General features: G+C 52.3%; 3 protein-coding genes across 3 annotated transcripts; all 3 read left to right on the forward strand.

Moving 5' to 3' along the window:
- Window positions 1-401: 401 nt before the first annotated feature.
- On the forward strand, window positions 402-5,010 carry UCRPA7_6494 (putative adenylate cyclase protein; the record flags this gene model as incomplete). Its single annotated transcript, XM_007919032.1, has 3 exons — window positions 402-1,647; window positions 2,155-4,763; window positions 4,822-5,010. 3 exons carry the CDS (start codon window positions 402-404, stop codon window positions 5,008-5,010), a joined length of 4,044 nt encoding a protein of 1,347 aa, XP_007917223.1.
- A 1,054-nt stretch (window positions 5,011-6,064) lies between these two features.
- Window positions 6,065-7,098, forward strand: UCRPA7_6495 (putative f-actin-capping protein subunit beta protein; the record flags this gene model as incomplete). Its single annotated transcript, XM_007919033.1, has 3 exons — window positions 6,065-6,093; window positions 6,162-6,592; window positions 6,707-7,098. The coding sequence occupies 3 exons, from the start codon at window positions 6,065-6,067 to the stop codon at window positions 7,096-7,098; spliced, it is 852 nt and encodes a 283-aa protein (XP_007917224.1).
- A 4,260-nt stretch (window positions 7,099-11,358) lies between these two features.
- On the forward strand, window positions 11,359-12,629 carry UCRPA7_6496 (putative nad dependent epimerase dehydratase family protein; the record flags this gene model as incomplete). The annotated part of the gene is made up of 3 exons (XM_007919034.1): window positions 11,359-11,560; window positions 11,645-11,945; window positions 12,005-12,629. 3 exons carry the CDS (start codon window positions 11,359-11,361, stop codon window positions 12,627-12,629), a joined length of 1,128 nt encoding a protein of 375 aa, XP_007917225.1.
- Between the last annotated feature and the right edge of the window lie 1,575 nt (window positions 12,630-14,204).

A 14,204-nucleotide genomic window follows, 5' to 3' on the forward strand; every position in this document is an offset into this window, starting at 1 on the left:
AAGCGACATTCAATAACAAGTTTCCTTTCTCGAAGAAAGGCCGTACGCATAGGCACCACGATGACCAAGATGAGCTTATTGGGCCAACCGATAGGTCGCAAGAAAAGGGCACGCATTACGTACTGGACACGAACCTTGACAACATGGAAGGCATCGTGAGCAGACCATTGCCGATGACTCCCATGGACGCAAACTTCGTCAATAACATTGAAGCTGATCGACGGCAACAACCAGTACCACAAAACCAAGTCGGACAGAATCAAGTTGGACAAAATCAAGTCGGCGGCCCCAATGGAGCCTGGAATGCACCAGACAGTTGGGCTGTTCGTCGAGGGGAAGAGATCGCAGCTCATGTGCCTGATGTCGATGACATCGGTAGTCCCCCACGACCCGATGAGAAGATGTCAAACTATTGTATCCGTGTATTCCGATCAGACGGCACCTTTGCGACGCTCAATCTACCATTAGACTCATCGGTTCAGGATCTGGTCGGCCAGATCGTTAAGAAGTCCTATGTTACTGAAAGTCTCGATAACTATCATATCATCATGAAGAAACACGATTTAGTTCGGGTTCTAAGCTCGGCGGAACGACCGCTCTTGATGCAAAAGAGGCTCCTTCAACAGGTTGGGTACGAAGAACGTGACCGGATCGAGGATATTGGTCGAGAAGACAACAGTTACCTATGCCGCTTCCTATTTCTCTCCGCTCGAGAAAGCGATTTCCACGCTCTCAGCCATGACCTTGGTCTTGAACGGATGCAGAAGTTCAACCATGTCGATCTTTCCGGACGAAACCTTGTTACGATTCCTATCTCACTATATATCAAAGCCCCAGAGATTATTTCTCTGAACTTATCTCGAAACCTCTCCTTGGACCTCCCCCGGGATTTCATCCAGTCATGTCGAAATTTGCGCGACATCAAATACAACAATAACGAGGCGCGCAGACTTCCTCCCAGTTTGAGCAGAGCAAATAAGCTCACATATCTGGATGTGTCCAACAACCGTCTGGAGCAGCTGGAACATGCCGAGTTGAGTGGACTGACTGGTCTATTAAAGCTCAACTTGGCAAACAATCGCCTAAAGCACCTACCTCCTTATTTTGGTGCATACAGGTCGCTGAGGACACTGACCATTTCCTCTAACTTTCTCGAGAAGTTCCCGGTCTTCTTGTGCGATCTTGACAGCTTAGTGGATCTCGATGTTAGCTTCAATTTGATTATGAGCTTTCCTGAGTCAATCGGGAATCTGCGAGCGCTGGAGAAGTTTGTGATCACTAACAATAGGCTTACTGGTGCTCTGCCGGAGTCGTTCAAGAATCTCACAAGTCTTCGTGAGCTGGATGTTAAATACAACGCTATCTCTGGTATCGACGTGATCTCGGAACTGCCAAAGCTGGAGATTCTGACAGCCGACCATAATGCAATTTCGCAATTCGTTGGAAGTTTCGAGAGGTTACGAAGTCTCAAACTCAACCAGAATCCGATAACGAGATTCGATATTGTTTCCCCCGTCCCGACATTGAAGAATTTGAATTTGTCTAGTGCTCAATTGGCAAGCATTGACGAGTCCTTCAATAATATGCTGAACCTTGAAAGACTGGTCTTAGACAAGAACTATTTCGTGTCTTTGCCGCCTCAAATTGGTAATCTCAGGAGACTGGAGCACTTCAGCATAGCTCGAAACTCTGTTGGCGAACTACCTCCAGAGATCGGGTGCCTGACTGAGCTCAGGGTCCTTGATGTGCGTGGGAATAATATTAGAAAGTTACCCATGGAATTGTGGTGGGCAAACAAATTGGAGACATTGAACGCATCTTCCAATGTCTTGGAGACTTTCCCCAAACCAGCATCTAGACCACCCCAACCGCCAAGTGAGCCCTCCTCACAGCAGTCCGGGTTGAATGGGAAGCCTGGACCAATGGGCAGCCTGAGTGAATCTATGAGTTCAGAGGAAACGTTGCCCGATGGATCGAGACGGCCTAGCCAGGCGTCTAGTACACTCCTCAGTGTCGGACCGTCTCCTGTCCCAACCGGGCCTGATCGGAAGAGCTCTGTGGTGTCCGTATACGGCAAAGGGGGTCGGAAAACATCCGTCGTGTCTCGGGCTACTAACCAGAGTAGCACTACTGGAATGATGACCCCTACTACAGCCTCCAGGAAGGACTCCAGCCTCTCTGCGCGTTTGACAAACACCTTTGCGGGCTCCTTGAGGAATATCTACCTTGCAGACAACCAACTTGACGATGATGTTTTCGATCAAATTACCCTGCTAGGCGAGCTTCGCGTTCTCAATTTATCGTACAACGATATTAGCGATATGCCTCAACGATCAATCAAGAATTGGCCTCAGCTGGTTGAATTATATCTCTCCGGAAACGAGCTCACAACTTTGCCCGCTGATGACTTGGAGGAATACAGTCTTCTCCAAGTCCTTCATATCAACAGTAACAAGTTCACCAATCTTCCGGCCGACATCTCAAGAGCAAAGAAACTCGCTGTCCTGGATTGTGGAAGCAACTACCTGAAGTACAACATCTCCAATGTACCATACGATTGGAATTGGAACTTGAATCCCAACCTGAGGTTCCTCAATCTGTCAGGAAACAGGCGACTAGAAATCAAACAAACAGTGTTTGGTGCCGGTGCTGCAAATCGCGAGCAGTATACTGACTTTAACCGCTTGCTAAACTTGCGTGTCCTTGGTTTGATGGATGTCACGCTTACTCAACCAAGTATTCCGGATCAGAGTGAAGATCGCCGTGTACGAACGTCAGGCTCATTGGCTGGCCATCTACCATATGGAATGGCGGACACCCTTGGCAAGAATGAGCATCTATCGACAATAGATCTTGTGGTGCCTCGCTTCAACTCTTCTGAGACTGAAACACTACTCGGCTTGTTCGACGGTCAGGCACTCTCCAGTGGTGGCTCCAAGATAGCCAAGTATCTTCACGAGAACTTTGGCCATATATTTACGATGGAGCTCAAAGCGTTGAAGATACGTCAGAATGAGACCCCCGAGGATGCCTTGCGACGGGCGTTTCTATCCCTGAACAAGGATCTAGTAACAATTGCGATCCAGCACACCGAAGAACGACCTTTGGTGTCTCATCGTGGTTCTGCACAACCGGTCGTGCTGAGTAAGGAGGATCTCAATTCCGGTGGTGTGGCTACTGTTGTCTACTTGCAGGGTCAAGAACTTTACGTCGCCAATGTTGGAGACGCGCAAGCTATGATCATTCAGACCGATAGCAGCCACAGGATTTTGACTCGCAAACATGATCCAGCTGAGCCTAATGAGCGTGCTCGCATACGAGAAGCTGGTGGTTGGGTATCACGTAACGGCAGACTCAACGATCTTCTCGAAGTCTCGAGAGCATTTGGCTATGTTGACCTCATGCCAGCCGTGCAGGCTGCACCCTACGTCAGTCATGTCACTGTCAAGGAGCAGGATGAGACCATCCTCATTGCAACCAAGGAGCTCTGGGAGTATTTGTCTCCTGGCTTGGTTGTTGACATCGCCCGCTCCGAGCGTGGTGATCTCATGCGAGCTTCACAAAAACTGCGAGATATCGCCATGGCTTATGGCGCCAGTGGAAAGATCATGGTTATGATGATGAGTGTTGCGGATCTGAAGAGAAGGAATGAGCGCTCAAGACTGCATCGTGGCCAAAGCTTGTCGCTGTATCCATCTGGCGTTCCAGACGAGATCCTGCCTCAAAGAAGGGCGAGAAAGCCCAAGGGTGAAGTTTTGGATTCTACTCTCCAGCGTCTTGAAGCCGAAGTCCCTGCTCCAACGGGTATGATTGCGATTGTGTTCACGGACATCAAGAGCTCGACGAATTTGTGGGAGACGTATCCTTCAGCTATGCGATCTGCCATAAAGCTCCACAACGAAGTCATGCGCCGACAGCTACGGCGCATTGGAGGTTTTGAAGTCAAGACTGAAGGCGATGCCTTTATGGTGTCCTTCCCCACAGCAACGTCCGCATTACTCTGGTCGTTCGCTGTCCAGATGAGCTTACTTGAGGTCAACTGGCCACCAGAGATGCTCAACTCTGTCTCATGTCAACCAACATACGACAAAGACAACAACCTGATATTCAAGGGTCTCTCGGTTAGAATGGGCATACATTGGGGCGAGCCTCTTTGTGAGCCAGATCCTATCACTCGTCGTATGGATTACTATGGTCCTATGGTCAACAAGGCGTCTCGTATCTCGGCCGTTGCAGACGGTGGCCAGATTACGGTCTCTTCAGATTTTATTTCCGAGATCCAGCGCTCTCTTGAGACCTACCAAGAAGCTGCTCCTGGTGCAGACGAAAGCTTCGAAGATGAGTTTGCACAATCAATCCGAAAAGAGTTGCGCTCTTTGAGCTCACAAGGTTTCGAAGTCAAGGAGATGGGTGAGAGGAAGCTGAAGGGTCTTGAAAATCCCGAGGTTGTCTACTCATTGTATCCTCATGCGCTGGCAGGCCGTATGGAACCCCATCAATCTCATGACAGGCAGGTTGAGATCGTGGACAAGCCAGCTTCTCTTCCTGCTGGCAGCGAGCTCACATTTGACCCTGAGATTATCTGGGCATTATGGCGGGTCAGTCTCCGGCTTGAGATGCTCTGCAGCACACTTGAAGAGATGTCAGGGCACGGCCTTCAGCCCCCCGAGACAGAATTGCTGGAACGCATGAAGCAACGCGGCGGCGAAGTGACTGAGCGATTTCTCATGAACTTCATGGAACACCAAGTGAGCCGTATCGAGGTAAGCACTCATACTGGTTATCATGTGAAGGTAAACGCAGACGCTGACAAGGTACCAGACATGCATTTCTACTCTCACGATTCGTCATCTCGCGGTTGGGGGAGGCCCTATCCGACAGCTGAGCGACCTGCGGGCACCAATGTCATCTGTCCTAGACTCTGTGGCAGAGCAGCTCGCAGAACTTCAGCGCTACAAGGCCATGTTTGGCGCACTCAATGCCGAGGCCAGCGATACTGAACAAGAATGAATGGCGTGGAAACACTCTCCCTTATACCCGCACTCTAACCAACGCACCGTCCTCTTGTCCTAATCTGGTGGTTATCTTTGTCTGCACGCTGCAACGCCTTTATCAGAACACGGCGTATATTATACCTCTTTTCACTTCGTCAGCTATACGATGTAATGACTACAAAACTCGGGATTGGGCAGGCTCATTGTGACACTGGGTTATGGGCCAACATCACGTATCTAGGGGGTGTTTTCTTTCCCCTTGCTGTGGAGCATACACTGTTTGACATTCAATGAGGGGACTCGGAGCCCAAGGTGCAAAGATTATGTTTTTTTCTGCCGTCGGTTCTTTTTAGGGTAGCATTTTTATATGGGAGGAAAGTAACCTGGATGGGTCTGGGCTGGATCGTTTGGCACACCTGCTGTTAGTTTCTTGGGCATTGAAGAGAGCCAAAGAGGAATCTCGAACCTCGGAATTGGCGTTTTCGAGGAGGAAAGGAAAGGTACTATTACTTGCTCGTTGGCTAGGACTGCGATTGCGAGCCTTTGCTTTTTGGGGGGCATACCGTCTTCCTTCCTCACCTGAAAGTACCTTGCCTTACCCACTGGTCCACCTATAGTGTCTGTTGACAATAGACAATCGAGCTATCAATTATTTCTGCATGCCCTTTTTCAAGTCGTTTGTGTCATGCTTCGAGTGCATATTGAACAAACTCAGGTCCGTCTTGCAAAGCAAGCCCTTAAACCAGGGCCAGGATCTGGGCATATAGGTCGAAAATTGCAATTTTGAGGATTGGACAGCCTGTAGAGACAGGCAATTGGCGAGCATTCATCAGAATGTGAAGAGTCAATCGTCTCTATGCTCGACCAACATGGCTGTTCAGGGGTCGGTCGGGGTCTGATAAGGCGCTGATTGAATGACGCACGAGCCACGCTGCCGAAAGCCCCGCGGTTGCCCAAGCTCTCCACCAAGGGATCAGCTTGCTCTGTGTATCATGTCAACCTCGCACTGAAACCTCACACAACAACTCTACAACCTCAGCCATTTCGATCAGCCCTGCGAGCTCATCAACATGGCGGTCGATCCCTATGATTCGGCCTTGTAAGTACTCTGCTCTACTACCACACTGGAGCTGCCTAACCAGAGACACTGACCCCGCCCTTTGCCAGGGACCTGCTCCGCCGCCTGGACCCGAAACACACGGCGAAGCACCTCGACTACATCCTGCGGCTGAACCCGGAGCTGACAGAGGACCTGCTCTCGTCCGTCGACCAGCCGCTGAGCGTGCGCCGGTGCAAGCAGACGGGGCGCGACTACCTGCTGTGCGACTACAACCGCGACGGCGACTCGTACCGCTCGCCGTGGTCCAACCAGTTCGACCCGCCGCTGGACGAGGGCGGGCCCGGCGGCGTGGGCGCGGGCGGCGGCAACGAGGGCGCGGGCGAGGGCGCCATCCCCGGCGAGCGCGTGCGCAAGATGGAGGTCAAGGCCAACGAGGCCTTTGACATCTACCGCGAGCTGTACTACGAGGGCGGCGTGTCGTCTGTCTACTTCTGGAACCTGGACGACGGCTTTGCTGGGGTGGTGCTGCTCAAGAAATGTGAGTGTGCCAGCTGTTCATTGGCATTTCAGACGGCGTCATTCGCCCCGATATTCCTTAGCCTCCTGCCCTTGGGCATGATGATACATGTACATTGCTAATCATCCAAAACAGCCGCTCCCCAAGGTGGCAGCAGCACCGGCGTGTGGGACTCGATCCACGTCTTCGAGGCGAGCGAGCGCGGCCGCACGACCAACTACCGGCTGACGTCGACAGTCATCCTGTCGCTGTCGTCGTCCGGCTCCTCGCTGGGCGAGATGGATCTGAGCGGCAACATGACGCGGCAGATCGAGCAGGACCTCCCGGTGGAGAGCGACGAGAGCCACATTGCCAACATCGGGCGCCTCGTCGAGGACATGGAGCTCAAGATGCGCAACCTGCTGCAGGAGGTCTACTTCGGCAAGGCCAAGGACGTGGTCGGCGACCTCCGCAGCGTCGGCACCCTCAGCGAGGGCCGCAGGGACAGGGACACACACCGCGAGCTCATTGGCAGCATGAAGAGATGATGATGGGCATCACGCCCCATTCTGTCATCGAATATCACCTTTAGGGGGTCTTACTGTCATCCCGGGAGACTTTTGGGTGTAGCACAGGCACGGTCTCGGGAAAGGGGGAAGTGGAGGCCCCAAGTGAGAGCACAGGTGTAGCTAAGCATACGGCGAGATGGGGGGGAGACGAAAAGCCACCGTGCTACTCGATCTCCGATATTTCAGGAGGGTAGTTGTTGTGTTCCCCTCAGCATCCCTGCAGAGGAGGCCATGCGTGAGACCTCCCACTGTCAATAATCTTACATTTTTACGAACTCAGAAATTTAACGAATTGACGAAAACTTCCGAAAGTCCAATTGGGGAACAAGAAACTAACGAATGCACTGGGTCGCTTACCAGGCGGGCCCAGCAGTCTGGCAGGCAAAGACGGAGAAACAGAAAAAAGGACGCAGCAGCAGTGACTTTACGTTTCAGCCACCCACACGGGAAGCGCAGCAATGACTTGCAGCAGCGTGCATATATGTACGCTAGTGAGGTTCCCAGGACGGAGGGTTTATCTCCAATGGTAGCCTGTAAACATGCAGCATTTCGAACCTGCATGCATGCGAGTTGACCAAGGCGGCAGGGAAGCAATTTAAAGACACCGCGAGAGGTGTATGAGGATGGATGGCCGAGGTATTCGCCGGGCGTAGCGTATGCAGCATGTCATTTGCAGTGAATTGTGCGCCTTGTGTGATCTCCTATTCGAAGCGTCCACAGACGCAACTCTCTAGGACGCGCAGTAGTGAAATTATATCAGGCCATCTGCACAGACAAGTGTAAAGAATCTCCTATGACATGACTTACGGCCGTATTGTTGGATGGCTTTATGCGCGTCTCATCGTGAGCAACGAACACACCAGTCAGGAACTCCCAATGGCGTGGTCGGTACCAGAACCCTGGGAATGATTTTTAAAGGACACTGGGAATGTTTTTGAAATGCCAGGCTGACACTTGAGTAGACGGGTAAGCACATAAAAAGCCAGGAGGAGCATTATGCTGTATCCGGGAGTAGGATAAATGCGCCATACAGACGGTTTCGAAATGGAGGTCAGGTCCTCGTGACCATGTCAAGGAAGTTGTAGAGATCAAGCGTCCCTCGAGGTTTTGCAATATCCTGCGAGCCAGATAGTATGAAGTGAGATATGTACTTCTAATGAGGAAGTCGGCTTTCGGTTTCAATAGCCTGCCCATTCCACACTCAGATAGTAGAAGATCGTTGACTTCGAAAGCTGATAGATGAATCCAGCGATGATCGCTAGGGATTCAAGACACGGGTTACCTACACCGCCTGTAAGTCTCAACGGGAGAAGCTCACCAGCTGGCCTGCGACCTGGCCGCCCATGACATCCGGGAAGATAAGCTGAATCAAGTCTGCCACTGATTGGTGCCCACGCATATTGAGTGCAGTCTGTGGGGGTACGTGATCCTAGAAATATTCGGTTGATATAAAGGCGAGATGAGACAAATATCGACATATCACCGGCCAGATGTGGTCAAGACGTCTTGACAGGGAGGACAATGTCGCACAACTTTTCAAGCAGCTAACCTAACTGGTTGGGAAGTGAGCAATGTGCCATCCAGCGGAGATATCTCGCAGGAAATGGATGATAGGGGTCCTATGATGGGAGCGTCAAAGAGGCGGCAAGTGGCTTGCCAAGTCGAAGCCGTCGGGACTTACTCCGAACTCGCTCGGCCCGCCTAATGACACGAGCGCAGGAAGGATGCATCATGGAGAACCCTGACAAGCTTGGATCCCGGGGCCTTTGCCTTTTCTCGTCATTTCATCAGCGTCAAAGTGGCCCGAACGTTCTAGAATACACATAACCACGGCCATGTGGTGGTGTATGTTGCAGCACGATGCCCAGTATGGATGGCATGGCAAAATAAGGTGTAGGGGAGAGGAAGGCTCGTGCCGAAGAACATGACCTAAGAGACGGATCTTACCCCTGAGCGGGAACGGGCCAGTCCACAGTGGCCATCGGATACGCTAGGGCTACGCCGCTTCAGGGTAGGCATTGGGCATCTAACCCCACTAGCATCCAACATTGGCGACTCTGACGCCTGTCCTACCCCTCTCTGGCATATTGGACGGGGCCACAGGGTGTCCTGCGTGACTTGACTGTCCACTGTGTGTGTGGGGATGCCGCCAAATTGCGACAATCTTGTGCGATGCGATGCCGCAGCCAGCGCGCCCCTCGTGGGCGATTCTTGTATTCTGAATTGCCATGAGGTACCTACAGGTACGGACGATGAGCTGGAGTTGCAGAATCTCTGTGTGATGCGCCCTGTGCCAGAAAAGGAGAGCGGAGCGCGCAGGGGCGAGTGTAAGGAAAGCAGACAGCAAAATACAGCCGTATAGGGCAGAAGGGGTCGTCAGAGACACGGACCGCCTCGTCGTATGTCTGATGCTGTGTCGCTGTGTCGCGGTGGAACAGCAACTGCAACTGGTAGCAGAGTGAGTGGGGTTTCTCGACAGGAGCAGGAAGCGCAGGAGCTGGAGGAAGGCGTCCGGGTCATTCCAAGGCATGTCCAACACCAATACACACTCAACCACCCTCAGAGCCCTGTAGAGCGCATGACAAGGTGGAAGCTGGTATGAAGTAGCTAGCTACCCAGGCAGTCTCTAGCTCCAACGAAATCCATGACGGTTCCACGGCGACCTGAGACTGGATGCTGAAGAGGTTGATATCTGGCTAATGGGTATTGCTCCAGTGCATGCAGACATGCATGCAAGCACTTCCTTCCCAGGAGGGAGGGGAGGCTCAAAAGCTGAGGTTGCAGCACTACCGAGCCAGCTGTCCGCACTTCCGACTGGCAGAAACGGCGAAGCACCTCCCATGCCGTTGTAGATGGGATCGTAGGTAGAGGGCTGCATTGTATTAATTGTGCTTTTGCTGTAGAGTGTGAATGAGGGCTTCTTAAGAAAGCGAAGATTGGCGAGAGGAAATGAACAGTTTGAGCCTGATGTGGGCCTCGCGGGCCTGGCGGGCATGTCCTTGTCCTGGACTTCCTGGAGCTGGTGCATGGCTGGCTTCAGACAGATGAGGTGGAAGCAGTCGTCGCTGCTAAAAATGGTAAGCCTTGCATCTGAACGGCTGCATTGCATCAGCACCAGGACCAGGATCAGAAAAAGCACCAGCAGGCATGTACCTAACTTAGGAACCTACCTCCTTATGTATGTATGTACATATCAAAGGCAGGTTGGCCGCAGGGAATTGGAGTTCCATGCAATTACAGGCTGAGTATAGACTGTACCTGCCTTCTACCTCCATCTTGATCCTGCGGTGCTCTGTCGTGCTTTCCTGATTCCACCGTGCCCCGCTAGCTTCAGGCGCAAGGCAGGCACAAGGTAGGTTGAACTTCAAAATGGGAAAGAGCTCTTCAGGGAGGTTAAAGTCAAGTAGTTACCTTAGACACTAGACCAGACTATTCACTAGACCACTTAACTTAGAATAAATAAGATGGGGGCATGACGGTGTTGGCCAGGTGGTAGGGTATCAGGCGGGCTGGGGCTTGATTTGCATAAAGGTCCACCACAGTCCACTTGCATGCCGCCTGCCCGTGGTCCTCGGCGCCCCTTCCCTACCTTTAACTCACCTTAACCCGTTGAACCTCATCTTAAACCTCTAATAATCCCACCTGCTAGACTGCTACCCTACCCTACCCTACCTACCCTGACTGACTGACTGACTGACTAACTCTCTGCTGCTTCCTTTCTCAAGTTGCGGGGAGACAACTCGACTCGTTCCTGACCAGAAGAGCTCGGTGACGTTCTTTCTCTTTGTTCAGACAAGACAGGAGCGACCATACTTCACCTGTGCTTCCTTCCTTCCTTCTCTCGGCAGACCCAAATAGAGCTCCGTCCAGCGTTTCTCCTTAAGGTCTCGTCCCACGTCGTTGCTCTCGGACCACTCATCATCACTGTTCGCCTGGGCCGGATACGGATGCCCAACGTTGTCGGTTTCAATACCAGGGCGTTAATGTCACGTCTTCCCAACAGCTTCTATCCCGCTTACAACTATTAATTGGCTTGCTATTACGCATTTCCCGCATTTTTTCTTGGATACGCAACACCGTCTTCATCATTGCTTAGGAGCATCGCGAGCATCTTCAAGCCCATCTTCAAGCGCACCTTCAAGCTAGAACAGCGCACCGCCCACCCCACCTGGTGCGCACCGTGCCCGTGCCCCTCCCGACCCTGCCCAACACGGGCTCGCAGCAACGTCAGTCGCTACCATGGCCGAGAAGCCATCGGTATTGATCATTGGTGGCCTGGGCTACATCGGACGCTTCCTCGCCCTCTATATCCACCAGAACAACCTGGCCTCGGAGGTGCGCGTTGTCGACAAGGTCTTGCCACAATTAGCATGGTTGGCGCCCGAGTTCGAGGAGGCCTGTGCGGGTGACAAGTTCATGCAAGCGGATGCGAGTAGAGAGCGTAGGTTCCATGTTTCCTTTGTTGCCTGAGGGCCCAATGCCACCTCCGATGTATAGTCAGAACGTCTAATACCATCTATCACAGAGGCGTTAGCTCGGATATTCGACCGAACAGACGGCAAGGAATGGGACTACGTCTTCAACTGCGGCGGCGAGACTCGATACTCCCAGGAGGATGAGGTCTACAAGCTGCGTTCGTTAGCGTTGTCGCTAGCGGTTGGCAAAGAGGCCGCCAAGAGAAAGGTGAAGGCCTTCGTGGAGCTCAGTACCGGTATGGTGTACAAGTCGGACTCGTCGGCAAGTAAAGAGGGAGATAAGTTGAAGCCGTGGAGCAGGATTGCAACCTTCAAGCTGCAGGCCGAGGAAGAACTGGCCAAGGTCGCCGGGTAAGTCACAAAAACCCGTGGTCCAGGGCGATCTATAACTGACATGTTATCTCACAAAGGTTAAATCTGGTCATTGTACGCCTTCCCCACGTGTATGGCCCGTACGCATCTCAGTGGGTGGCGACGGCGCTGTGCATGGCCCGCGTGTACAAGTCACAAAACGAGGAGATGAAATGGCTGTGGACGAAGGACCTGCGAACTAACACAGTTCATATCCACGATGTGACGCGCGCATTGTGGTCCATTGTCTCCTGGTATGATGCGGGCAAAGCGAACTGGGACGACGCATCCATGGGTAAGGTGCCGACATTCAATGTCGTTGATAAGGGGGTCACGACGCAAGGCGTGATCGCGGACATTATCGGTCAGATCTTTGAGATCAAGACTGGGTTCCAGGGTCAACTCATCAGCACATTCGCACGGCTCAACATGGACAGCGTTGTGGACGATGTAAACGACGAGCTTCTAGGCCCGTGGGCCGATCTTCTTGCTGACGCGGGCATCACGAGACCGGGTCCGCTAACTCCGTTTATGGAAAAAGAGTTGCTGAAAGATACGGACTTGAGTATGGATGGCACACGGCTGGAGAAGGTCGTGGGCTTCCAATACGAGAAACCAAAGATCACAAAGGAGCTCATCGAGGAAGTAATTGAGAGTTACAAGAAAATGAAGTGGTGGCCGTGACCCGGGAGGAGCAAAGGAGGGGTCACAGCCAGTTTATATAGCACTGGAATGGAATGCGGAGGTAGGTTGGAGGAGTGCAGTCTAGTTTGAGACACTGCCTTCTATGATAACGGCCGCTAGCGAATGGTTTTTTTCTCAATTATCTCAAGGGGGAGGCTCATGGATGGGGGGTTCAGGGAGCTCTTGTATCACTAGGATATCCGTCTCTTTTTGTCAAAGTGTTATCACATCGCCAGGGGTATAACTCCTATCACCTTGTAATGGTGGCCTAATATACCTAAATACATATTCAAACGTCCTAGATTCTTGACAATTAATGTATAGCTGGCGTGCTTCCGAATCAAGAAAGTGCAGTTTGACATGTGCTATAAAGCCACTGGCACTTGGGGTATCTTGAAAAGCCACAGATAGAATCTAGCACCCTAATCTGAGGAGCCTCTTGACTGCGGACTAAGTGGACACGGCGGATTCGAATCTCATTTCCACGCTAGATTTAGTCGGCATACGGACTCAGATGCTCGCATTCACATGTGTCCTCGGAGTGTTGCAAGTCTCTGGCGGCCGAAACCCCAAGGAAAAGAACCGGAGTAGTGTCTGGGAAACCACTCTCTGGCAGGGGTGATGAGCCCGTAGCTCTCAACTCGCAATGCTGGGCGCATTGGCAAAACCCCTCAGAGCGTGCTACCAACAGCTCGGCCTCGTTTCTCCATCTGACAAGCCATGCCCAGCCCAGTGTGAGAGCTTTCGGCGCTTCGTTGCAGCGATCTCTGCTCTCCAGTGATCTCTGCTCTCCAGTCCAGATCGAGGCAGCCAAAGTCAGGCGCAGATATATAGTCCATTGTTATCACTTCGTAATTCTATGCATTCGGGGAATAGGTGTCGAGGCAGGGGCATCATGCTACCGGCCCCCAACCAACGGGCGTATCCTCTTAGGGCCTGGAGGCAGCCCCTCACTGGGCAAGGAGAGCGGGAATGGCTGGAGCTTTTCCCTCTTTGGGGAGGTCTTCAGCGCCATTGCTACCTGGTGCGTCACTGGGGGATCGACAAGCAACACCCCTGTCGAGCATGCCTCGGCCGCCGACGTTAAAGGACATTAACTTTCTTGTGACAGTCAGTCAGCCAGCCTGTCTGTCAGTCAGTGTCTCTGAACAGAACGTGTGAGAATAAGAAGTGCCGAAACCCAAGACAGCGTATCACCTTTCCTCTTTCTCATTGATTGCCTCCTGGGACTACTTGACCGCCAGCACTGTCTTCGAGACTTTCAAAAGCCTTGAATTCGTCCTTGCAAGTGTCACTTCACCTACCCCGCCAACTCAAGTGCTACTGCATCATCATTCACAATGGCTGCCCCGCCATCCAAGACGCTCAGAGACCTCAATGGCAAATGGGTCATGGTAAGCAAAGCACCGCTATTCCAAGCTTTAGAAGCCTCAAGCTTCCCAAGCTTGGCTTTTTATCTCAGGTTGAAGGAGAGAGTGTGCTAATTGCTCTTCCGCAACCGCAGAACAAGAGCCTCTCCGACAGCACGGACCCGGCGCTCGCCCTGCAGGGCATCGGGTGGCTGACGCGCAAGGC

The sequence above is a fragment of the Phaeoacremonium minimum genome (genome assembly GCF_000392275.1).
Source record: "Phaeoacremonium minimum UCRPA7 unplaced genomic scaffold PA7_03_scaffold_479, whole genome shotgun sequence".
In the NCBI taxonomy this organism is placed as follows: domain Eukaryota; kingdom Fungi; phylum Ascomycota; class Sordariomycetes; order Togniniales; family Togniniaceae; genus Phaeoacremonium; species Phaeoacremonium minimum.